At 46.9% G+C, this 24,787-nt stretch overlaps 2 protein-coding genes across 5 annotated transcripts; one reads left to right on the forward strand and one right to left on the reverse strand.

The window, feature by feature from the left end:
* Positions 1-261: 261 nt before the first annotated feature.
* VRK3 (VRK serine/threonine kinase 3) lies at positions 262-23,192 on the forward strand. Of its 4 annotated transcripts, none has more exons than XM_072878699.1 (11): positions 262-799; positions 2,210-2,262; positions 4,177-4,243; positions 5,006-5,090; positions 5,580-5,682; positions 6,038-6,130; positions 6,329-6,461; positions 7,237-7,357; positions 7,662-7,720; positions 8,181-8,329; positions 22,587-23,192. In XM_072878699.1, the coding sequence occupies exons 1-10, from the start codon at positions 292-294 to the stop codon at positions 8,327-8,329; spliced, it is 1,371 nt and encodes a 456-aa protein (XP_072734800.1). In that variant the 5' UTR covers positions 262-291; the 3' UTR covers positions 22,587-23,192. The 4 variants fall into 4 exon arrangements, with proteins under 4 accessions (XP_072734800.1, XP_072734801.1, XP_072734799.1 ...); XM_072878700.1 differs by lacking the exon at positions 22,587-23,192 and adding an exon at positions 20,636-22,547; XM_072878698.1 differs by lacking the exon at positions 22,587-23,192 and adding an exon at positions 10,029-10,164.
* On the reverse strand, positions 10,838-24,411 carry CCNF (cyclin F). Its single transcript, XM_072878695.1, has 17 exons — positions 24,292-24,411; positions 20,742-20,896; positions 20,199-20,305; positions 19,205-19,272; positions 18,223-18,416; positions 17,816-17,869; positions 17,175-17,279; positions 16,528-16,605; positions 15,967-16,118; positions 15,152-15,316; positions 14,384-14,507; positions 13,869-14,049; positions 13,321-13,408; positions 12,652-12,751; positions 12,210-12,340; positions 11,854-12,023; positions 10,838-11,301 (listed from the first exon to the last, which is right to left on the reverse strand). Exons 1-17 carry the CDS (start codon positions 24,302-24,304, stop codon positions 10,838-10,840), a joined length of 2,349 nt encoding a protein of 782 aa, XP_072734796.1. The 5' UTR covers positions 24,305-24,411.
* Between the last annotated feature and the right edge of the window lie 376 nt (positions 24,412-24,787).

A 24,787-nucleotide genomic window follows, 5' to 3' on the forward strand; every position in this document is an offset into this window, starting at 1 on the left:
GAGGAGACCCCCGAGGCGGCCGCCGGCCCGCGGGGTGGCTCCTTCCCCCGGGCAGGCCCAGGCTGCCCAAGGGCCGCGCATGCCCAGGCCGCTGGGCCGAGGGCCGCCCGGGGCCTGGGGCGCCCGCCGGCCGCCTGCGGGCGGGGGCACCGAGCCGCGGAGGACGGGCTCGCGCGCATGCGCCGCCGCGCCTGTGGAGGCGGGGCGTGGCTTACGCGCATGCGTGCGCGCTCGCCGGCGCCGGCGCATGCGCGGCGGGCGGCAGGGGCCGGGGCGGCCGCCGGCGGGGCGATGTTCGGCCGCGGGCGGCGGGGCCGCGGGCGGCGGGGGCCGGCGGGAGCGGCGCTGGAGCAGCCGGGGCCCGAGGCGGCGGCGGTGGCGGGGGGCGAGCGGGGCGGCCTGGTGGGGCGCGGCGCGGGCGGGCGGGCGCTGACTGCTGCTGACGGCTGTGCCCGCAGGGTGATCCGGTTCTGCCCGGAGTGCGGGTGCGGCGTGGAGCCCACCTTCCGCTTCTGCCCGGCCTGCGGCGGGAGGCTGCCCCCGCCGCTGCGGGAGGAGGAGACGGAGCAGACAGCGTCAGCCCCGCCGCGGCAGCAGGCCCGGAGCCCCCCGGCCTCCCCGCGGGCTTCCCCAGCCCGTCCCTCCGTCGCAGCGAGGCCCAGCTCCCGCTCGCCCCGCAAGGCGCGGCCCGGGCCGGCGGTGCCGCTCCCGGCGGAGGCGGTCCTGACAGACCAGGGCAGCAGGCAGTGGAGGCTGGTCCGGCTCCTGGAGCAGGGCAGCTGCGGGCTGATGTACGAAGGTGCTGTGGGGTCCGGGGCGGGCGGGGGTCCCGGGAGCGGGCCCGGCCTTCCCGGGAGCCGCGGGGAGGAGAGAGGCGGGCAGGGGCGGGGGTCAGGGCGAGCAGGAGCAGGCCCCGCTGCAGGCCCCGCGTGTCCCCGGCTGTTAGGCTGGACACCTCACAGGGGCCCGCAGCTGCTGTCGGTGGCGGCTGTCGGGAAGTCCCTAAACCGCCAGAACCCACCGTGAACAGATGGCGCGGTGGGGAGGTGATGACCCTGCGGGTGTCCTCTGGGGTGGCAGGGACCGGCTGGCCCGCGGGGTCTGGCATTCCCACGCTGGGCAGCCCAATGCGGATGTTAGCACTCACCTAAGATCGAGCGGAGGCTGGGCTGCTCTATTACTTGGGAAAATGCACATCGGCAGGGGCCATACTTCCTCCTTCTGGTTTTCAGGTTGAAAACCGAAATGCTGCCGGCACCGTACAGGAGTTCCTGTGTTGTAGGTGGTGTCAGGACTGACTAAATGTTAGTTCAGGATTCTCAGCCTGTTTTGGGGGGGCAAAAGAAAGCAGCTAAATCATCTGGGCTGCTTCTCAGCCGTTCAGTGACTGCTGATGTTTTCTCTCCAGTCTAGTTGTAAACTTCCAAAGGAAAGGCTTTGATCTTATTCTCCATTGTTAACTTGGAAACACTGTTCAGGAGGAGTTCTATCCATTAGTAAGCTTTGCCTGTTACTTGGCTTTAGTTTCTTTTTAATTACTTATGCTGTTGTATAACAAAGTCTGGGCATCCACCTAGGTCTTTAAAAAGATGTGATGTTAGAAAAAGAGAAAATAAATGTTGTTGTTATAGTGGAGGGTGCTTTTTTTAGAAACACCTCTTGGATGAGGAGCAGCAGCAGATAACCTGTGTATAGCACTCAGTCTAAGAGCAGGAGAAGAGGAACTACCTCAAGGCCAAGTAATGGGTGCAAATCTTTTTGGAGGGGGGAGGCCACATATAACTCTAACATCCATGCAGAGCAGAAGGGACTTTGGCATCTCTTACAGACTTGACAAACTACGAAGTGAGCTAGAGGGAATGCTCAGCAAATGAATTTGGGGGTGTCTTTAAGATTCTGCTAATGATTTGTTCGTTACATACCACCTTCAAAGCACCCCACTACTGTAGCCATGCCTAGATGCTTCTGTGACTTAAGCAGAACTGCACTCGAAGCATGTCAGGGGTGCTGTGCTTCTGGAGCAAGGTAAGAATTATTTTGTAGTAATCTGGGAAGGTGCTGTCACAGAGGATGCTTTTGCAAAGACCAAGTGAAAGAAGCAGAGGATAAGTAAAAGCCAGCTGCACAGGCTGTCTTTAATGACGCAGCTGACACTGCAAGTACCTCTTTTCCGTGTTCCTGTAACCACATCTGTTCCATCCTTCCACAGCACAGTCAGCATCTGGAACCTGTCCTCGAAAGCAAAGATACTCCCTCAAACTTGTGAGTTTTGATCCGTTTGGGTAAGGAATAGTGCATAGTGTGCCATGTCCAGGGCCCAACCCATTTGGCCTGTATGGCTAAGAGTGTCCGAGGAATTAAGAGAATGCAGTCACAGAGGCCCCTTTTGGCTTAGGAGGTGGAGTTAACTTCCTGAGAGTGTCATGCTTGGATTTCAGTAGAAGTTGGCTCTTCCACTAAAGGTGTGAAGAAAACAGGTATAAGGATGAAAAAAAGGAAAAGCCTTAATCCCAAAAGGTTGCCTCTTTGATCCACCAAGCTCTGTGATCTCCAAAACTGAATTTGGTGGTGTAAGGTAGAGATCTTGATTCATTAATGCCAGACCTGCTTGTATGACAAGTGTGCGCATACCCTGCTGAAGTCTGGGGAGACTGGAGAGGTTAGAATTTGGTGGCTGTGCCGAGGTAGTGTGATGAACCACACTGAGAGACTCTGTAAGGCCAGAGCACATCTTTAAATCAAACAGTAATTATAGCTGGAGTTCCGAGCCAGCTTTTAGGCACTTGCCAATAACTTGGGTTCTCCAGAAACGTGCTATTTCCAGTAACAGCTGTTGGGCAATGGAAATTCAGTTGATTGATTTTCAGTAACTCTCAAACCAGAGCAGAAGGACTGCTTTCTTGTCTGCTGTGGCTCTTGGGGGTTGCTTGTCTGTGGGAAGACCGGTGCTGACTATGGCTCTGTGGGGGACCTGGCGGTACCCACTCTTGAAAAATTCCTCTCCCTTTTGTCAGAGAAGAGCCATTTAAGAGGATGGAGAAAGAATACAGTGTTAATGAGAAAAGACAGTTAAGTGCCACAAAACTAGAACCGGTAGGTGGGAAACCGTAATCACTTCTGTACGCAACACTCCCAGCTCCTCTGTTTTGCACCTTTGGCATCTTTTAGTGTTTTGCTCGGTAGTCTGACGGCACAGCCCAGCCCTTGTGGTTCCAGAGGACTGTAGAGTATGATACGGCACAAGAGAGCATTTTGGCTCCTGGGTTTGATGGCTCAGATTGGCTCACCAGGCAAGGCGCACAATAAAGTATCCTCTGGAACATGGTCGTTTGTGTTGTCTGGAGCCTGCTGATCCTCCAGCTATCTTGGCCAATTGTGGGTAGGGCCTTTGGTATCAAACCAGCCAGAATATAAAACTGCTGCCTCCTCCCATGCATAATAGCATCTTTCCTAAGTTAGCTTGCAGTATGCTGAACATATATACACACACACACACACACACACACACACACACATATACATATATATGTGTGCGTAGGCGAACACATACGTATTGACTGTAAACTATATGCATTTCAGGTCACTCAATAACAGTGGTAGTAAAAGGGCGGTAACGCTTGCTGATTTAAAAAGATGGATTGTAAGATGTCAGCACACTACCCAGATGCCTGAATGTCACAAATACAGACTTTCTTACTTGTTTCACTTTCTGACAGCTAGAATAAAATGTTATAGGTCTTTGTTGGGACTTGCCTGTTTGCAGAAATAACCTCATCTGTGTTGTGGATAAGGTCACCTCTGGCTCCTTCTAAAATAATAGCTTTGGGACTAGAGCTCGCTCTAGGCTGCCAGATGGTCTGCATTGTCTAGATGCTTTTAACCCACAGACGGTTCTAAGTGGTAGTGCTTGAAATGTCCAACGTGAGACAGCCACTCCCTTGTTCTGTGCTGATGCTCAGAGTTTATGTGGTTGTTAGGCACAGCATTAAATAGTGAACCAAAAGACCTGAGCTCTGTTCTCAGCTCTGTTGCTGATCTGATATTTGATTTTTTTTTTGGGGGGTGTTGCTTTCTTTAAAATGAGTAGTGAAGGTCTTGTAGCACTCTTGCCCAAGTTTTGCTTTCTAGCAGGGTGTGTGTGGCTGAAGTAATGCTCCTCCTTCCTGTTCCCTTTAGGATGTCAAAGATGGCAAGATCTACAATGAACAGAACTTCTTCCAGCGAGCTGCGAAGGCAGGCACAGGTTGGTGCTTCTTGGAAGGGCAAGGACTAGGCTGCTTGTTAGGAAAACTGGCATCCCTCCCTCATCAGTTATGCGAGTCTCTTGGAAGGCCAGGCTAGAATAAACTAATTCACTGCTTGGTTGGTGCCAGAGTGCTGAGAAGTTTGGCCAAGAGCTGGCTCTGCCAGGAGTCTCTGTGTGCCTTAGGACACTGCAGTATTGGCATTTTGAAGCTTTCTTGCTCTACCCATGCTTTGTCTGGATCTCACTGGTGGCTGTTCAGTCCTGCAGCCTGACCTGCCTTGGCTCTCTCTCCTGTGCCCCTTCCATGGTTGTTTCTGTCAGCTGCTGTCTGGTATTTACTCCATTGACCCAAAAACCTGGGCAAGAGCAAAGCTGACCAGAAAACGTGGGCAGGTTTTTGAGCAGGGGTGATGGAGGAATTCCTGTCAAACTTGCACTTCTGGGAGGACTGTAAAAATCTGCTTCTCCATCCCTCTCTCTCTGCCCTCTTCTTTTACCTAGCCCTATAGCAACCACATGCCTTAGCCTGCTCTGGTATTCCCAGCATCCTTTCTGTCTTATTCTTGCTCTGCAGTGCTGTGTGCATTGACATGCCAGTACCCCAGCACATCAGGCCGGCATTTCTGGGACAGAATCAGTAGGAGAGAGGCTTCCCGCTGTGAGCTGCCCAGGGCAGAGCAGGCCTTTGGAGAAAGGGCATCCCTGACTGAGCTCCTTAGCAGTGTCTGCCACACCCTGTCCTCTTCTCTCCCCTTCTAGTGGAGAAGTGGAAGAAGTGGCACTCTGTGCCGTTGCTGGGAATCCCCAATTGCATTGGCTTTGGACTGCATGCAGATAGCTACAGGTGAGGTGACTCTGCAAAGGGCACGGCTGAGCTCTTTTGTCCACAACTGCCATTGTCTTGGGCTTGCCCTCTTCTCTCCTTGCTGTCTGCTATTCCTTTTCTTGTCCCCTGGGCTCTTAACCTTATGCACTGCTCCTGTCCCATTTATTAACACATGGTTTGCCTCTCATTATCCTGTTTCCTTCGTCCCTGTGTTGCTGGTGAAGTAATTGCTTTTGCTGCTTCTGCCCCTCAGGCCAAGGGGTACCTTATTCCTGCCTTTTAAGCTTAACACAAAGGGGAGACTCAGGCTGTATTTCTGCAACACATGATCAGCACATCTCTCTTTCTCAAGAAGTTTCCTGTTATCTAAAGTTGAGGAAATGTTTGCCCAGGTCAACTTGGAGTCGAAGGGGGGGTCTAATCCAGGTGGATCACCTGACGAGCATCTGTTGCACGGTTTCCAAATCACGTAGGTACTGCTGTGTGCTAAGCCCTTGTCTCTTGTAGGTTTTTGGTGTTCTCTGACTTAGGGCGAACTCTTCAGTCCATCCTGAATGATGGCTTATACCTACTGAGGGAGAAGGCAGCTTTTCAGATTGTAGTCCGGCTGGTATGTAGAGAACCAATACTTTCTAAAAGACTTTTTCTGAAAAGACCTATAACTTCTGGATCTTTCAAAGGTGTTTTAAAGCTGATCCAAGGGGTTGGCTGGGGTCTCTGAGTAGCATCTCTCAAGCCTGTTGTAAACTTGAGTAGCATCTTTTGAGCAATATGTCACCTTGAAGGAATTTGGGGTAAGAATGGCAGAAACCTGACACTTGAAAATTAGAGGCTGTGAGACATGGTGCTTTTTGTGCTCCTCCACACAGCTGTGAGGAGCTGGGGAGGGTCCAGCTCAGTGATAGCCAGGGTGCTGAAGGAGTCTGTGTGGTTCTGATATGCTTGCCTCTTCTTTTTACTCCTAGCTGGACTGCCTGGAGTACATTCATGAAAATGAGTATGTGCATGGGGACATCACAGCTGAGAACATCTATTTGAACCCAGCAGACCTCACACAGGTAGGGAGTGGGAGCAGTGCTGTGAGGAAATGGCAGTGAAGGTGGGCTTGTGAAATGGGATAGAGCAACACCAGGTTCCTGCTGCTGGGCAGGGTAGCAGTGCTCAAGCAGGTGCTGTGGTGCAGGATTGCTGGCTACACTGTAAGCAGAATTCACACCTCACACACACTCGGATGTGTACTTCTTGATGTCTTCTAGGTGACCCTAGCAGGCTATTGCTTTGCCTTCCGTTACTGCCCAGGAGGGAAGCACGTGGCTCAGCGTGAAGGCAGCAGGACCCCTCATGAAGGCACAATAGAGTTTATCAGCCTGGACAGCCACAAGGGAGCAGGTGAGTCTTGGTTTCTGACACAAGCCAGCAAAGCTCAGCTAGAGCTGTTACTGTGGCAGTGCTCTCTGGAGCTAGGGCTCCCTGTTGGCATTTCTGTTATTGCAGCTTTCCAGGCATTCACATGCATCTGGAGCCAAGTTCCTATTTGGGCTGTTTACTCTTGCCTCTCTCTGGGCTGCTGTGTTGGGACTTGCCAGGTCACTCAGTGACTGCAGCAAGAGGTGCAGGGATGTTCCTGCTCCATCTGGAGCCTTGGCTACTGCAGGTGTGTGAGGAATAGAAAACAGGGCTGCTTTGTGCTGGCTTAGCAGGGATCTGTTTCAAGCCAGACTGGATCCCTGCCCAAAACAGATTTGCAGCAGGCTCTGCTCTGACCTTGAAGCAGTGAGAGCTGGAAAGGCATTTAAATTAGCCAGTTCCTCTCTTGGGATGGGACTGTTCTCTCCCATTGTTCAGACTGGGCAAATCTTCCTCCAGAGGCTGGGAGGTGATTCCTCAACTGTGTGTGAGTTAGCAGGCTCCCAGAAGTATTGATATCCTAGAGCACGTCTTAATGAAGCTCTTGCATTTCCTTACTTCTGCTCTTTAGACTTGTGTACCTTCATAAGGCTGCCTATTTTACAGAAGGGCACCTCAAGCAGAGACTTCCAAGCTTGTGCAGCGACTGCTGGAGTCCTTACTTGCCTTTGGAGGAGAGGGGCTAGCCTGGGCCTCTTCTGAGATGGCTCCCAAACTCTTGTTTTTTCACATGTGAATCTCTCTTTCTTCCCATCAGGACCATCTCGCCGGAGTGACTTGGAATCTCTGGGCTACTGTCTTCTGAAATGGCTCTGTGGTTTCTTGCCCTGGTCTGATGAGCTGGACAAAGTAGAAATTGTGATGGAAAAGAAGGAAAAGTAGGAGAAATCATCTACTCTTTTGGGAAATACTCAGCAGAAAACAGTGAGGGAGGTTTTGTGACTGAAGAGAAATCACTCAGTCATAGTACACTATTGGGATGTGGGTAGATCCTACTATAAAGGCTGAGCCTGGCCAAAGGGTGTTTGATGAACCCTAATTTCTGCTCCATTCAGAATGTGGCCATCTGAATTCAGCCTCTTTTTTTTTTTTTTTTTTTGTGTCCCTGTTGCCAAAGACAGGCTGTTCAGGTGTCTGCTCCATTGCTTCTCATCTGACAGCACTCTGCACTGATTATTCCAGGTACAAAAGGGATGTGAAATGCCTTCTCCAGCTGTGCTTCAGGCAGAGATCCATTCCAGGTATGGGCTTCCTCTCTGTGACAGTGGGACTTGGGGAAGGAGGATTCACTACCTGAAGCTGGAACCTTCTCTGTGCTGGGGTGCTAGTCCAGGATGGCTTCCACTGGCAACAGTGACCAAGCATTGCATGGGCTGGTTGACAGGCTCCTCCTGTGAACAAATCCCTTGTTTTCTTTACAGCAAAACAAGGAGGGCTGCTACCCATTATCAGTATTCATGAGCCTTGCTGAAGAGGCAAGTGTGGCTTTAAAATGCAACATTTAGGGCTAGAGGTCATTTCCCCATCCTGTCTTTGAGCTTCATATTAGTCTTTGGTTTTGTTTTCCTCTCTCTGCAGCTGGCCAAGGTAGGTGGGTGAACTGTCTACAGGGAGAGCAGTCTGAGAAGGCCATTTGGCAGCTTTGTAAGAACAATTGGGCTTGCTGTGCTGCTCCATGCAGGGATGTTCCTTGCTTTGCAGATGCTGTACAGAGCTACCTGCAGCAAGTAATGGCACTAGAGTATGAGGAGAAGCCTGACTATGAGGCCCTGCAGCTGCTCTTCAGGAAGCAACTGGAAAAGATGAAAGCTTCAGCTTATGACTCGGTGGATATCAAAATGGTGCCCTAAGTAAGTGCCAGTAGTTTAGACTGCAGCAGCACAAAGCACTTGTCCCCCTGTACTGCTGGGAGCACAGGAGCAGCACAGTGCTGCTGACCTGCTCGTGGGGTGCTGCAGTCAGGAGGTGAGAACAGAGCAGGCTGGTCTGTGAAATCTCTCCTGGCAAGACCTAGGGGCTCCTCCTGACATGTGGAGGGAGTATTGGCCCTTCAGTATTCCCTATTAAGAGATCAGTCCAGTGCTACACAAAGCCAGGCTTAGCCTCTGTTACAGCATACATTTCCTCAATTTTTTCTGGAAATACTTGTCCTTGGAGGAATACAAGGGTTAATAAAGCAAAGGCTGAACAGTCTGCAGGAGTGTGGAGGTGCTAAGAAAAAATGCAGACTAATGCAGTCTGGTCCTTTTTTCATTTATTTAAAAGAACTGAGGCTCTGGGCTTTATATTTAGTTTTCCTTTTCAGAAAGTAGCTTGTAGTTCTGGTTCTGTTGCCTCAGGCCTGTGGTAGCTCTTTAGGTCTAGGTGCTCTGTTTTATCCATGAGGCACCTCAAAGATTGAGGGTTGATACAGAGACAGGTCTGGTTTTAGTCCAGGGCTGCATCAGCCAAGGCCACTGGATGAAGCAGCAAGCCCTAGGAAGATGGAGCTAGCTCATCACCTAATTTACTCTTCCTGGGAAGGAACTGAACTGATTAATGTTGCTATTTTGTGCCTTTTCTTTCAGATTAAGAAAACTTGCACAGGAAAAGAGTGCAAAGCTTTCTGCAGTGTGCAGCCTTTCCTGCAGATATTTAACTTTTACCTACCTGTTTTAGAACTGAGATGTTTTTTATAAGTGTTTTCTTCCAATTTTAATGTGACCTAATGCTGAATTTTGAGCCGCTGCTGTAACAAGTTAAGGTGAAGACACTCCTGCATAGCCAGTCATTGTAAGCAGTAGCTGGAGAACTACAGTGGCAGTACATAGTTTTGTAATAAACTCTGTGGACAAGCACCCAAGACTGCTGTTATTGGGCATGTTCAAGGCCTTTCTGTAGGCTCTCTTTCTGGGGCTGCTATAGAGTTGTGATGGTGGTTTGAGCCCCCTGCCACTTGTTATGCAGGGTGTTCTCCCAGCTGCTCATGTTAATGTAAATAGGCTACAGGCAGTCCCATCTACAACTTAATCATAAGAACTTGTCTCAGACATCCCATCAGTTCTCCAACCCCCAGGTCAGGGAAGTAGGTGAGTGGAATACCAGTCATTGAAGTAAGACAGGGAGCCATCTATATTAAAAAAAGTTTTATAAAAAAGTCACTATACTATGTGTGTATCTGAACTGTTGCCATCTGCCACATAACTTCTAAACAAATGAAGAGTCATGGAGTCCAGTTCCAGTGTTAAATTCAGTGACATCTCCTGGAAGTCTTGTACCTTGGTATTTCAATGCTTACTACCTGTTTGTAGAGAGAAGGCTGTTTTCCTAACATTCAGAGGCTGAAAGAGCTTTAACCAGGCTTGCTAGGCTGAGGTCAGTGTAAGTGGTTTCTTCAAATTGTTACTGAAGCAGCACAGATTTAATTTTTGATGAGAAAAGCAGATGCTGCCCTTGCAGATTAGGAGCCAATAGCAAGGCTTAAATTAGGGCTTTCAGTATGACCAACTGACTGCCCTTACTGCATTGCTGCCCGTTTCTAGTGTTCAAGTGATTTGTGCTTTACTTCAGGACACATTAATGGAAATAGCAAGGAAGACTGCGAAACAGGAAATGAGATTGAGCCACTGGCTGGAGGTGGCAGTTCAACCACACTGTTCCAGCAGAGACTAACAGTGCACAGAGATCACATTACTGTAGTATTGGACAGTGAAGCATTAAGGCACAGAAGGAAGATTTTTCAGGCAAGGAAAACATGGCAACTAGAGCCTGAGGCAAATGGAGTTTAAAACCATCTGAGAGGTAGGTAAAAAAGAAGCTCAGACCTGCAGTGAGCCTTCATTTACCTCTTGATTGTATCCATAAAAACCTTGTATCAGTGCAGCAAATGGTATATACATAGAAGAGGGAAGCACCAGCTGAGTGAGACGGTACCTGGCTAGAAGGAAAAGGCAGCACAACCTCAAAAGGTCTTTCAAGTGGAAGAATTCAAGCATAGTGTTACATCCAGTAACTTGAGAACCAAAATCAATTCCTTTCTTTTATAGTGCCAGGCCTCGCAGCAAGGCAAGGGACATGACAAGTTCTTTCCTATCACCAAGGAGTAACTGGTGAGGTATGATAAAAATGAGCTATAAAGTTTCATATGTGGAGAAGAATCTTAATTTGCAGAGGATCAGACAATAGGGAATACTTTAAAAAGGCAGCTATCAAGGAGAGAAATGGCCCAGAAGTGAGCTACAGAATTACAAGATAGGCATAGGCAAAGTTGAGGGGAAGGGCTCTTTTTGGAGGTATTGACAATTATTCACTATCATCCCTGTATGACTACAACAGAAATAGTTTCCAGGAACTCTAGAAAAGCAAAGAGCATGAAGAAGTCAGAGGCTTAAGAAGCCCAAGTTCACTCTTTCTTCACTGTGTTCTGCCACATTTTTTCGCTTGACTTGCCTTCTGTCACACTTGCCATCACTAGGCCTAGCACAAACTGACTGTAAACATGATTCCAAGTAATGAGGCAGGCATGGCTCCTTGTTCATGGCACTGCCAAGAGACAGTGCTGAGGTAGGTTTGAGAGGTACTCCAAGGCTGCCTTCTACCGAAGATGTAGGACTGGCACTGTTGACGGAAGAGTAGCCCGAGCTCCCTTCCAGGTTAGGATTTCTTGGGGTGAGATATGCTGAGAGGCTGCAAGTATCATCCAGCAGCTTAGCCTCCCTCAGTGGTGCTGCGTGCCCAGCCCACTCTACAGCTAGGTTGTCTTCATCACTGGAGTCCTGACAGCAGTGCTCCGCAGGATCCATATAGACCACCGTCACGTCCAAGATCCCACTGGGACCCGTCACTGCAGGATGATAAAAGAAAAAGGTTAGTTTTGATTTGGGCAACACCAAGCAGGCATTCAGCACAGAATCAAGCAGGAAAAACACAAGCAAGAGCATAAACCTTATGTCTACTTACACATGGAGGGGAGGGTAGAGCACTAAGTTCACCCTCATTTAAAACAGTAACTTTTCCCCCCTCAGGCTGTTTGGATAGGTACTAAGAGCTGTTTAGAAAATGAACAGCCAGTCCTAGTGTCAGCAAAACAAGTTTCTAATACAGTGGGCCACTCATCACATTTGGTCCACTATCAGCAGCATCTGAAAAGAGTCTTACTCTGAAATGCTAAGCAGCTACAAAACCCTTCATCATGTTCTGAAGCAGTATAGAGAAAGAGAACAGGTATATACCTCTAAAACAGTTTAACAATTATAACCACTGGGAAGGGGTAGAGTTTTTCCAACTGGTCTTCAGCTGAAAGTTCAGGCTTCTGTTGCCTGAGAGTTTTAAGCAAAGATGAAAAGACAGTTTTAATTCTCTTGTCTGCTTTTTATAAGGAGAATAAAACCCTCACCATCTCCATCTCTCTCGCCTTCACTTTCCTGATCACCTTCATAACCAGAGCAGGAATCTAAACTCCAGTCTAGGAAATTATCTAGAAGACTTTCTTCCTGGGTGGACAGCTCTGCTGTGGGTGTAGTCACAAAGCTGCCTCTGTCATCCTGAATGCTGTCTTCCCTCCTCCTGTAGCAAGAAAATCCAGAAGTCGCACATTAAAAGCCAAGTCTTCTTTTCTGGCTCTCTTAATAGGTATGTCAAGGTAATTACAGAAAAATTGATCATATTTAAGAATGAAACCTCAGGATACCAGAGAGGAGGAAAGGCTCATGCTAATCTTCAGAGACATTTACGCTGATGAGTTATACTAGCCTTTTAGTTCTCTTTCCAGAGGGAGAGCTAAGGAAAGTCTGAATTTCCACCACATTCGTGTGCAAGGGACTGGGCTCCGGGTCCTCCTGTTTCACACCCAACAAGGAACAGAGCTGGCTGTAACTCATCATCTAAAAAAAAAAAAAATCAAAGAGCCAGTAAGAATTAGACCATGAGATTCTTAGAAGGAATAAATAGCCAGAAGGAGGCTTTTTATTTTCTAGGAGATATCTATCTCATTAAGTTCTTCCCACAAGTACTCAAACAGAGCTGTTATAGTCCCCACAGATCAAGTTTAAAACTACAACTTTAGACTTTTGGAGGAGAGAATATCTAAAGTTAGAACCCACTTCCCATTACTTGAAGTTTACTACATCCTGCCATATGGTAGCTTTGGTCTTGGTGTCAGACATCAGCAAATGAAGATAAAGAGCTAACCCACCTTTTCTTTGCCTATTTCTTCATAACGCTCATCTTCAAATCGTTGTTTCACTGCAGTTAAGGACACCTGCCTATAATCCTTTGGGACATCATCATGGAAACTGGAAAGAAAGATTAAAGCCCCAATCTTAGAATGGATTACATGAAACAATGTTAACAAAATCTGCCAATTTAAGTACTTTCCCTTTGTCCATCTCAGCTCTGTGCTAAGGAAGTTGGTGTTTCAGCAGAGCTGCTAAGCAGCTAGCCAGGACACTTGGTTTCTAAGCATATGAGCATCTAATTTCTTTTCTGCTCCTTGAGGTAAAAAAGATATTTGCCTTGTACTCTTGAAAAAGTGAGCTACTTTTGCTACTGGAACTTCTTCTGAAGCTTACCAATGAGCCCATTGCAGTCTTCTGAAAGTAGTGCTGTTTGGCAAGCTGAAACCTGTTAAGCCTTGAGGAGCATCACATTTTCTGTAACCCAGGGCCACTACCAGTTGTGAGAAACAGAATAGCTGTCCCTGAACTGGCCCCTAGGCCTTAGTGCCTTGTGGTGGGGGGAGCTAGGCAGCTTCCCAAAGCCACATCCTTCACTGGAAAGGGCTGGCTGTATAGATGCAGCATGTCTGCAAGAGGTGGAATCCAAGTACTCATGTGCCCTCCCAGAAGAGCTCCAAAATTATTACCACTTTTGGTGGAGGCTCAGCACACAGGGCAACAGGTCTTCAAGAGAGAAACCGGTGCACTCAGACAGCTGGCTGGTCCAAGGGTGTGCTGGAGAAGAGAATACATATTACCATTTCATGAAGCTTGGTAGTTCTGTAATCAGATTTTTAAATGGAATAAAGTTCATGATCTCTACGAGCTTATGCCTGCAGACAGTTCATTCAAGTTCACAACTAGCTTCAAGGATAGGTTTACCTGTCAAACTGAAGTTATACTTAAGTACAGAAATCTTCAGTCTCATTTAAACACAAAGCTTGCATAGTCTGATGCTAATACTCTTGTTCATCATAGCTATTAAGAGGTAAAATAGACTGAACTCAACTCTTCATAATTAAGTCTTATACCTGTCCCCCTTCTGTACACCTCCCCCCCCCCCCCAGTGACTGGGGGATCTTGCCTGAAGACAAAGTAACACCAAAAAAACCCCCCAACCCCAAAACATCTCCTTAAAAGGACAAGGCAGACTGACATACCCTGCTGCAGCTCCACTGAAGAGGCCGTTCCTTACCTTGCCTGTGTAGTATCTTAGCCAGCAGCAGTGCTGCAGCAGCCAGCCGGGCTGGGGAATACACACAAAGGCTTGTGTTTAAGAGTGACAGTTCACAAATGAAGCTGTAAAGGTGAAGAGTTCTTCTCTCCAGTGAGACTACATTTGACAGTACTTCTTTGTAGTCCACGATGGTAGGTATCTAGTGCATAAAGGAGAACAGAAGTTGGCGATACAAGATGAGCACCAAGAACAGTTGTTTCCAGGAGATGCTGGGTTTTTTTAAACTACTATGCTGACATTGAAACATTATCCGGTGAGAGAATAAATGGCCTCTTCAAACTTAAGTTTTAATCTCTACAGAAAGGCAGAGGGTTTTGTATCTGCATGCTCTGAAATGTGCATGGTCTCCACAGCTGATTGAGAACATTCTCATAAAACCTCAACATCTTAGGTAAGGAGAAGTGCTGATTATAATAGCCTGGCTTCAGTAGCAGCCCAAGGGGTGAAATATTCCATCCACTTTCCAAACTCACCCTTATTTTTCCTTCTAGGGCAGAAATGATCTCACCCATCATTCTGACCAAGTCTTCATATTTGTATGTGTTGTCTGTTAGCCACACAGCTTCCCGTATTGTCAAGATCTCTTTGCTGATGAAACTGTAATATTAAATTATTAACAGTTAACCCCAGAAGAAAGGGAATTTCTGCACCTGTGCACTACTGTTTTTGTGGCAGATAAATGCACCCAAGATGACCAAAGAGTTAACTTTATAAGGTACTTTTCCAGGTACAGACCAGGAAAGAAAGAACAGCAGCTCTTCATTTATTTCACCTTTAAGCTGGAACCACCTACTAGAACATTCTTAATTCCTCATTTATGAGCCTCTCCTAGGGTAAGACGCAAGATATTAAGGGAACTAACACAGAAGAATAATTTTGCACCGCACCATGCTGTTCATCGGAGCATAACAGACTGAACTAGGTAACACTACCGCTGCAATTGTTCCTTACAGGGTTACTCATGCTAATATGGCACGGAAGACTTCAATTGGTGATGGAATGCATTTAGACCAATCCACCACTATGGAGTTTTTTCATATTCAAAAACAGGTTCGAGAAATAACATTTTGTGCCTCCTTTGCAGAGATTGTGAGTGTTTGAGTTCAAGCAGCAGTCAATGTAAGAGAGAAGCCAAAGATTTTTTCTAGTATTATTATTAGCAAGGGGAAAAAAGCTTGAGCCGCAGAAATTAATTTGAATGATCACAACAACAACCTCTGTTCACCAGTCAGAGCCCCTACCGTGTGCAAATGACCATGCAGGCTATTCCCAAGAGTTGTAGTTGAGCCCGAGGTACAGGTCTCAGCTTCAAATAACGATCCACGCATCCCACTGTCATGTGAAGGCATAGGCTAGAAAAGTCTTTCATGGTAGCCACTTCTACCAGCCAATCAATCAGGATGTACCTAGACAGGAAAGAGAGAGACAATCTGCGCAGTTAGAAGCCATCCAAACCTGTGCTGAACGCCCTCCCCACGCCTAGTTACTGAGTCCCTTCTCCACTCAAAAGTTCCAACCAAGAAATTAAACCAAAAGAATTTTCAGAATAATGACACATTGGACTGAGATAAGGATTTGCAGCCAGAGGTCTGTTATCCTCTGAAGGGTCAATGGTTGTCTTAAGTTGTCTGTGAAATGGAATTAGATGCTAACCTATAATTAATAGGCACTTGCACAAGGAAAAGGGGTAGGGTATATCAGTTAGGAGGCTAAAGGCCACCTAAGATAACTGGAGAGTAACTATACCTCTGGCAAGTCAAACAGTGCCTCTAGTTCTTGAAGAGCTTGTTAGTCTTGACAGATGCAAGAACTTACAGCCCAGAGAAAACCTCACTCCTCATTTCAGTTCTTCATCGGGGCTTGAAATAAGGGCTCTAATGCTTCCTCTTTGCAAGATGTCATGTGTTTGATTGTACATAACGCATCACAGAAGAGTAAAGGAAAAGATGCCATCTTCCAACAGACCTCATTCTAGATTTGTTTCCCTCTATAGATGTAGAGGGAAATAGGCATTGGTTTCTGCTATGTGGCCTGACTCCCAGATACAAGTTTTTACCTCATTGTTTCATTCATTCCTTTCTGCACAGTGAAGATACTTTGCTTGCTGATAGGAAGGGAAGCTTGAAATATTTGAGACACCATTTCACTGGAAGATTTTGCTTCTAATCCTAGTTGGTTTCCATTCCCACAAGCTTTGGCTAAAGCTATCTGTAGTAGAGAGAACACAAAAGAAAGTATTATTTATTTATTTACCAAAAGCAAAGTAAAGCAGCACAGGATGGTCCTGTAATTTTCCTGCTGAAAACAGAGAGTGAACATGACAAACTACTTGAAAGGTAACAGAATCGGTAGTTCTTAGTTGGGCTTAAATGTTGGACACACACATTATTTGGGGGTAGGCTTTTAAGTCCATCAAAAGATGCATCCTTACTCGGCTTGTACCACAGGCATGCAGTATTTTCCAAAAGAGGGTGATCTGCAGAGTAAATACACACAGGCATATATAGATATTATTCAACAATTTTGACCCGGCTTCTAAAGAGAGGAGTCTAAGCCTACACTGACACCATAGGAAAGACTGAATGAAAACAGTTTTCCTGGGAAAAGCCAATCTTACCTGTGCTTCCCAGCAGCCCTTTGCTGCGTAGTCCCGTAGCTTCCTGAGACTTTGGAGGTATCTGCCAGGATCTGACATCTACAGAGAGGAATGTAAACAGATTTCAAAAACCATTACCTTTACACAATGAACAGAAGGATTGTAATACTAATATCCAGAGAAAAACCATTGCCTGTGGGTACATCTATTATTTCAGCAACCAGTCTGTTTCTCATCATGACAACAACATTGTTTTTAAGAAACTTTCTTCAGTTCTTGCCCAAGGTCTCACAGGAAATAAGACAGGTCACTTGGGATTCCAACATGAGAGCTTTGGCAGATTTATTAATGACAATGCAGGCAGTCTCCCCCCTCCTGTTCCCAAGTGAGCCATATGATCACTAGTCAGCAGTGCCTATGCCTTTAGCAGAGTTAGTATAAAGGAACTTCTGCTTGCACCTCAGCTACAGCTGCTTGTAGACTCATTTACATTAAACACCAAGGCAGACACCAAAGCTCATTTGAGAGAGTTCTTAGTGCTCCCCTTGTTTATGAGGAAGGTAAGCTCTGAGGAACAGCAATTTCTTTCTGTGTATGTTCATTGCACATAACAGAGGTCCAAAAGTTATGGTGAAAAAGTTGTTTTGAGACAAAAACCTACTACTTACAGCAGCCTTTCTGTTACTTTCCCAAAGGAGGTAGGAGCTGTTTAAACAACCCTGCTTTGAAGATTCTTCAAACATTTCAAGGGATTCTCTTCTTTTTTCTTCATCCTAAGAACAAAAGGCATGATGGTATTTTTGCTGTCCAGCCAACTGGGTGCCAGATCTCAATACTTCAGAAGCTACAGTACTGAAAGCTACAGAGTAGAATCAACCAGTTGCGAGTCCCCTTCAGACTATGAGGGGTGCTCCCACATCCACTCAGTGCTGCCATTTCAAGATCCAGCCTCAGGAAGCAGTTAGTGGTTTTCCTCAGCTAGACAAAAGCTTTTTGGCTTGCTTGCCACTGAAGGCTCTTTTTTTTTTTTTGGATATGCATCATGACTGGAAGGCTTCCTTTGAGACCTGCACACACTGCAAGCCCATGATCAAGCCAAAATTAATTTCACTGTTTGTAAAATTCAATAAACTAAGTTGATAATGTTCCTTTAAACAACCAGTAAATTAAACTCATGAGAACAGAAATTCCTAGGCCACTTGAGGAATATAAGAGCATTTGGCTAATTTTTTTCTTTTTAATCAAGGTAAACAGCATTAGCATCGCTAAAAAAAGTACCCAAACATATCAAATCAGAAACACTGCTCACCTCAAAAAGACTCAAGACTTTAGCCAAGCAGTGGAGAATAGATCCTTTTTGAGCCTGAAGAAAGCATTAAGATAAAGCATTGTTAAAGATAAACAAAGAACAGTAGCAATTTTCACTAGTAATTCCAGACTGCAATTTTGTTTGCCTTTCAATCATTTCTCCCCCTTGCTTTTCTCAATGTTTTATTATCTTGCAGACAATACTGAATCTCTCAGAAAAGACAGTACAGGCCTCCAGCACTCATGATATACCGTGTAGTTTGGCAATAAATTCATTAAAATGATTGATCCACAGTCATTTAAGCAACAAGAGCATAGGAACTCCTTGGGGAAACAAAAATGTTTTCCCAAAAGAACTAGATGCAGCTACTAGCCTATGCTAAAGTCAAGGGCAGAAAGAAATCTTACTTTCTCCAACTGACACTCTGCTTTGAGACTCTCATAGACCACAGCTTTACAACAGCTTCCACTCAAGGACCAGGGAGGACGGATAAAGAGCCAGATAAATGGGGCTGCGCACACATTCAAACGCTCCGCCAGACTGAAGAAGTGAGATGCCTTTAATCCATTCACTTCTGCACGACCCTCATCAGAGATAGACACTGAACAAAAAAAAAAGCCAGAAATCATTTAGAGTTTATTCACAATGCATGCTTGGCACTAATCAGGCCAAGATAGACAATAGGATACAATCAGGAAAAGACTGAACAGTGTCTTCCCGTTAGAGCTTTAAAAAAATCATGGAGATGGCAAAAGAAGAAAAATCTTACTACAATCAGTCTTTAGGAAAATATAACCCTACAGGGCGGGGGGAAGTGTTCTGCAAATACCAACACTCAAAGCAATGTTAATTCCTGTCAATGTACAAACAAATTGGTACACAAGTCACCCGCCTTTCCAGGACCCTCTGCAAGGGGGCTCCTGCCATCAGTTGTCAGTCCCTTTTGTTACATTTATCAGACTAGGTAAGTAGCCAGGTTTGATCAGAAGTTTACAAAGGATAACTTCTAAACATAAATTCATAAACTATGCATTGACTTCTTTTCTAAAAGAGCTGTGCACTATACTATACTTTAACACCTAGCAGTTTAGCGGCCAGTGCTTAAGCTGCACTGAAACGTAAAACTGAAGTGGCATGATAGTAAGTGAGACCTAACCACACACTGAAGGCAGCAAGCTGGCTCTGCACTTCACTGCTCTAGAACCTGGGTACAAAAGCATCAGTGTTTGAGATACAGGAGAAACAGCTTTGTAACACCCAGTAAAAGTGCCAACTTTATGATGAGATAATTAGCCTGATCTGTATCTATAAGCAAGCCTTTAGTTCATCTACATTTCCTTCTGTCATGCCATCTTCACAAAAGACCCGAGTACAAGCTTCCACACTTACAGCCTTCATTGTACAGGTACGCTATCCCCAGCTTCACAGCAGCTTCAAAGTTACCCCTTTCAGCAGCCCTGAATGGGAAACAGAGAAGATACTTGCGATTGAAATCAGTAGGTGCTTCCAGGCCCACATCCTCAAACAAGTTACTTCAGTGGAGGCCAGGCTGTGAATTTGGTGATCACCAACCATAAGCATACGTGCTTTTATTACAGAAGTTAAACATAAGTTATGCTGAGGCTTTATTGCTGCAACTCTTTTGTATGCCAATGTCCGGGATAATTTGACAATTCATAGGAACTGTTTCCCATTCCCCTGCAACATCCCCAACGCCAGAATGCAATAACACATTTTGGTACTTGTACCCTCAAGGACACGCATTGAGCCCTTGTGCTCCTCCCTTCCAAACTGATGTGCACATAGTAGTCATCTTCAGAAAGAACATAATACATGCATCAAAGAAGTAATAGTCAGAAGCAAAACAATTATCATGACATTTAAACTGACAGACCCCCTTCAAATCAGATGGATAAAAAGATGTTCTCCATCCTTTTTAAGCAGATTTATCATTACTCCTTTCAAACTTCACTCGTTTTAATACTGAAATTTACCTATTTTTCAATACACTGGTTTGTACAAGAAGTGACCAAACCAACTCAGAAATATAGTTATGCTCTTGAACCTCTGATTTCACTTGCACATTCATAAGGAAGCACCAGTAACAGATTTTAGTTAATATGCCATGTTCCCATATGAAATATTAATGCCCTTAAAGAGAAATAACTTTGGTATGTTCAATGGGCCCTGCTCCAGTTAGAGACAGCAGTTATAAGCTGCAGCTTAGACAAGAAGTCAACAATTCTTCATCACCCTAAGCAAAGACTTCTACAAAAAGGGAAAGTCAGATCCCCCATTTACAGTGAGGACTGGTTAGAATTGCGTATCTACCTTCAAACATCCTCTTCTACAATGCCAGACAAATTTGATTCTTAAAGCTTACCTTTCAAACATCTTCAGATTGTTTGGAGAAGGCCATATTTCTTGGAAACTTGCACATGCCCAAACGCTAGCATGATTATCCACAAGGTATTTAAGATGTGAGTGCACCTGCAAGGGGGGAGCGTAAAATAATAATTACTAAAATAAAGGGACCAACAGAAAAATAGTTCTTTGCAATCTAATTTTAGACAGGTAACTAATTAATCACAAGTTAATCATAACTTGTTACCTGCCTAATCATCATTAAGGCAAGAGATGCCAAACCAAACCAATATGTTCAGCCACGGTGATCTAGCAGGACAATTCCCACAGGAAATTTACACAGAGCACTCAAATACTACTGCTAATCTTCTTAAGCTTGAGTACTGAGACATAAAACTGCTACTGGGATAGCAAAAATCTAATTAATTACTGCATATATTCTTTGGTTTTCTTCAGGTTTACTCTGACACAAGAAGCCAGCCTTTTTCCACGTGCAGTCCTGGCTCCTAATGGCAGAGATAAGCCATGGCACATGACAGAAGGGAAGCAGTAGCAGACTCACAGCTCTGACAGAGAGGATGTCCTCAGCAGGAAGGCCTTTCAGAACATGAAAGAGAACATCCTCAGGCAGACTTAACAACGTCAGGACTCGGGGCCGTTTTCTTATCCTTCGCTTTGAAGGGAAAGAAAAACACCTGGAACATCTACAGTGAATCACTAGAGAACAAAAACATGGGACACGTCAGTTAGTGATGGAACAGTATGAGGAAATAAGGCACTAGAGTGTACAAATGCATAAACATGTCTTTACTTGAGTACCTATTTACTGCAGCATAGAACACTTCTTAAAACATATTAACCATAGAGAGATTTAGCATGTGTCAGGTAATGCTATAAGATCAAGCCACTAAGTAGTAAGCGGCTTGTTCAATTTAGTCAATTAAGCTAAGAGGCTCAGAAGGGATGGCTCATGCTCAAGTCCTCTTCATCAAGGACCCTTCCATGCCCTAACTCCATCATTTGACTGTGTTTAGTTAAACTGTCACTACTACAACCTCATTTACCTCCCCTACTTCCCAACCTTTCCTTCTCAATTGACAGCAGTCCTTGAAATGTGACCAGAGAGATTAGGAAGTTAAGACCCACCAAACCAGCTCAAACCAAAAGCCCATCTTTCTAAGCAGCCAGTTGCTGCCATGGGTGCTCATGGAAGATCCCCAAGAACCAGGAAGCCTTTTTTTCAAGTTTCAGCACCGTGTAGCATTCATAGACTAAGGCATCGCCTACATCTTCTGTTCCTCGTTAAGACAAGGTTTACCCTCACTGCATTTGCCAACAGAGAAAAATGATCTAACCAAGAAGAGCACGTGAGCACTCCTTGCTGGTAGAGACTCATACTCCATGGTAGAAGGCCAGTCCCTTTACCATCTCCTGGGGATAGTGCAGTGTTTGGGCTGCTGCTAAGAGCCTGGTCCCCATCTGCACTCAGGAGCCCCAACACCCACAGCAGTCTGACTAACAAACCGCAGAAATTCAAATCAGTGAAAGGTGCCAGGAGGAAAAAAAAAAAAGCGCACATTCCCCACCTCCAGCCTGCAAGTGGTAGCAAAGGATCACACTCCCAGAGCGGTGCTTGGGTAGGAGGACCCGAATCAGTCCCGGTTTGTGCTGTACCTTTCAGAGCCTTGCCATGCAACAGTGGAGATGCCAACGCTGCTCATTTCCATGTCAGCCTCTCCTAGCACTCAGGAGCAGACCACACCAACAATAGAGGCCCGTTTCTGAGCAAGAAAAAGGCTGAACATTTTCTTTGCAGACATGAGGGCTTAAAAAATAAATTCTGAAGTGAAAGCTTGAGTCCCACAAATTAAAGGACCACGTTTTTAATTAAAGGCCTTTTAATTAATTAAAGGCCTTTGTCTTTATTACAGAAGATTTCTTGGTTGTATTTCTCAAATCTGGTTTAAGTCTTATACAAAGAGATTCTACTTAGGAAATGTATTTGACTTTTTTCTAACAAAGTTTAATAAAAGACACAGACTCCACTAGAGAGCCCAATACTGTGCAACATGCACGTACTAGCATCGCTTACCCCATTTTCACTAGTTCATTATTAGTTTGAATATTTTTTGACATAAATGAAAACAGTAGAGTCAAAGTAGTAGTATAATACCTGTACCAAACCACACCATATTATCTATGAAGTAAACCAAGTCAGAGCTATGTAGTCTCATGAGATTATAGGGTCAAAGGCATAAGCTGAGAGAGTGATGCAGCTCTCAAGTTCTTTTTTTACCATGAAGGTAGGGGGTGGCTGAAAAGTCAGGGTGAGGATAGAGAATTTTAATTAGGCAAATATTTTTCTCCATTAATTTTTTTTCCCCTTTTGTCTGTTCTTCTACTTTAGGTGTTTAACATCTCCTGGTTATAACCTAACATGTGGAAAGCCTAGTGATCTCATACTAATCTCCGGTTCTTCACACAGAACTTCAGTGAGAGACCGGAGAAGCAATGCATTGCATTTCTCTTTGAGAAGATAAGAGCAACAGCTCTTTCCAGCTGCAGATGCAGTGAATGGAATAAATATATGGACTGGCCCGTTGTACTCTCATCTCTCTCTGAGCACGTCAGCCCACAGAACTGGGAAGTGTCCAGACTTACAGACTGCATAGCCCATGCAAAGTTTACAGACAATTTGTTCAAAGCAAAGTTGCTGCATCAGCCTCAATTACTAAATACAGGTTTTCCAGTTTGCAAAGAGAAGGTTATCTGGGTTTTCAGCAGGATCCTCAAGAGGAGCCTGCAGATTCCTAAGAGGTCCACGAGCCATGGCTACCACTGTGCTAATCAGGTTTTTCTGTTCATATATACTATTGACTTCCTTAGCACTTCAGGTTTAATGAAATGAACCACCAGCCTGATACAAAATAGCATCCAACGTCTCACCGGTAGCATGTACCTACCCATTACCTGTCTTTGATTAAAAAGCTATTCCCATGAAAATAAAAACTTTTTGACGTGCGCAGGGCAGAATACTGCTATCCTTTGCATCCTTTTCCCCTCTCTGGGGCAAACTTCAGCAGTATTATTGCCATAAAAAAGAAATGGACTTCTACACTGGTATGCCAATTAAACCTGTATGAACATCCAAATGACTCGGGAGCACCGGGCCCTTAAGCAACTCAGGGAAGAGAAAATTCAATTTCAAAAGACAGGAAAATTTCCCTGTCTGACTTCAATTTTTTGCTTCACAAAATCAGTGGTTTAGGCTGGAAGAGACCTCTGGAGATCACCCAGTCTGACCGCCCTGCCCAAGCAGGGTCAGCTACAGCAGGCTGTGCAGGACCACGTCCAGTCGGGTTTGAAAGTCTCCGAGGATGGAGACTTGGCTCTGGGCAACCTGTGCCACCGCTCAGTCACCCTGAAGAGTAAAAACCGGGTTTTATGTTTGAATGGGGTTTCCCGCATATCAATTGGCGCCCAACAAATTCAAAGACATCTTACACGTTATTCCACGCGCAATCTACATTTCTTAACACCTGGCTTCGAAGTTCGCAGGGGTGCTCAGACACACCCGCCCACTACAGCTGCGGATCCTCCAGCGAAAGAGAGGGAAAAGAGCGGCCTCGGGTACGGCACCGAGGCCCCGGCACCCCGGGGGGCGCAGGCAGCGCTCCGCGGGCCGCTCCCGCAGGCGCAGCCGTTTCTGAAGCGGGAAGCCTGGGAAGCCGCAGCGCTGACTGACCGGCCCCCCAGGCCGAGCCCGGGCCCCCCGCCCGCCCCGCGCCGCCCCCAGCCGCGCCGCCGCCGTTTGAATTTCGGCGCGCGGCCGCCAGGGCCCCGCCACCGAGCCGCCGCCGCCGCCGCCGGCCCCCGCAGCCGTTGCCGTCCCCGGCGGCCCCTCAGGCGCTGGCGGGAGCCGCGGCGGTACCCGGGCAGGACCCGCTCCCCGGGGCGCTGCCCTCCCGCCCCCGCCGCCCTCAGAGCCCCCTCAGGAGGCGCCCGGCGCGGGGCGGGGGGAGAGCCCGCGGCCGAGCCCCTCAGAGCTGCGGGGCAGGGAGGAAGAGGGACGAAGCGGCGCCCCCGGAGTCCGCGGCCCGGCCCGCACTCACCGCCCGCCTTCATCGCGGCGCGTCCCCGGGGACCGAGCGCACACCGCCGGCCGCCGCGCCCAGACCGGCTCCGAGTGAGGGGCGCCGCGAGGGGGCGGGACCGAAGCGGCCGGCGGGGAGGCGGGGCTTCCCGCGGGAAGACACGCCCCCGCCCTCAGCCACGCCCCCTCGCGGCTCAGTGAGGGTCAGGGAAGGCGCAGGGGGCGAGCTCCGCCTAGGTCACGCCCCCGAGGCGTCTCCCCGGGCGGCCGGAAGCCCTCCCGCCCGCGATAGGCCCCGCTCTTCCGAGCGACGCCTACCAGCCGCGCGCATTTTTTTTTTAAACACAGCAGATTTCGTGATTGGCCAGAAGGCCGACGAGAGGCGGTGCCCACCCCGCCCCGCGGGTCGTGATTGGGCGTCGAGGATGCGAATTCGAATTGGGGCAGTTGGCGGTTCGAGCGTCTCGCGGACAGGGCGGCTGTGGCGCACGCGTACGGGGCAAGGACACCCCCAC

Source organism: Ciconia boyciana, chromosome 13 (assembly GCF_034638445.1).
Source record: "Ciconia boyciana chromosome 13, ASM3463844v1, whole genome shotgun sequence".
In the NCBI taxonomy this organism is placed as follows: domain Eukaryota; kingdom Metazoa; phylum Chordata; class Aves; order Ciconiiformes; family Ciconiidae; genus Ciconia; species Ciconia boyciana.

What these genes read in the sequence shown, in the direction of transcription:
- VRK3 (XM_072878699.1), top strand. Translation starts at nt 292, where the DNA reads ATGTTCGGCCGCGGGCGGCGGGGCCGCGGGCGGCGGGGGCCGGCGGGA. An exon ending in AAAGATACTCCCTCAAACTT is followed by an intron (nt 2,263 to 4,176) that starts GTGAGTTTTGAT and finishes TGTTCCCTTTAG; the next exon opens with GATGTCAAAGATGGCAAGAT. An exon ending in CAGGCAGAGATCCATTCCAG is followed by an intron (nt 7,721 to 8,180) that starts GTATGGGCTTCC and finishes CTTGCTTTGCAG; the next exon opens with ATGCTGTACAGAGCTACCTG.
- CCNF (XM_072878695.1), bottom strand. An exon ending in AATCTGAAGATGTTTGAAAG is followed by an intron (nt 19,273 to 20,198) that starts GTAAGCTTTAAG and finishes TTTCCCATTCAG; the next exon opens with GGCTGCTGAAAGGGGTAACT. An exon ending in AGGCGAGAGAGATGGAGATG is followed by an intron (nt 11,302 to 11,853) that starts GTGAGGGTTTTA and finishes ATCATCCTGCAG; the next exon opens with TGACGGGTCCCAGTGGGATC.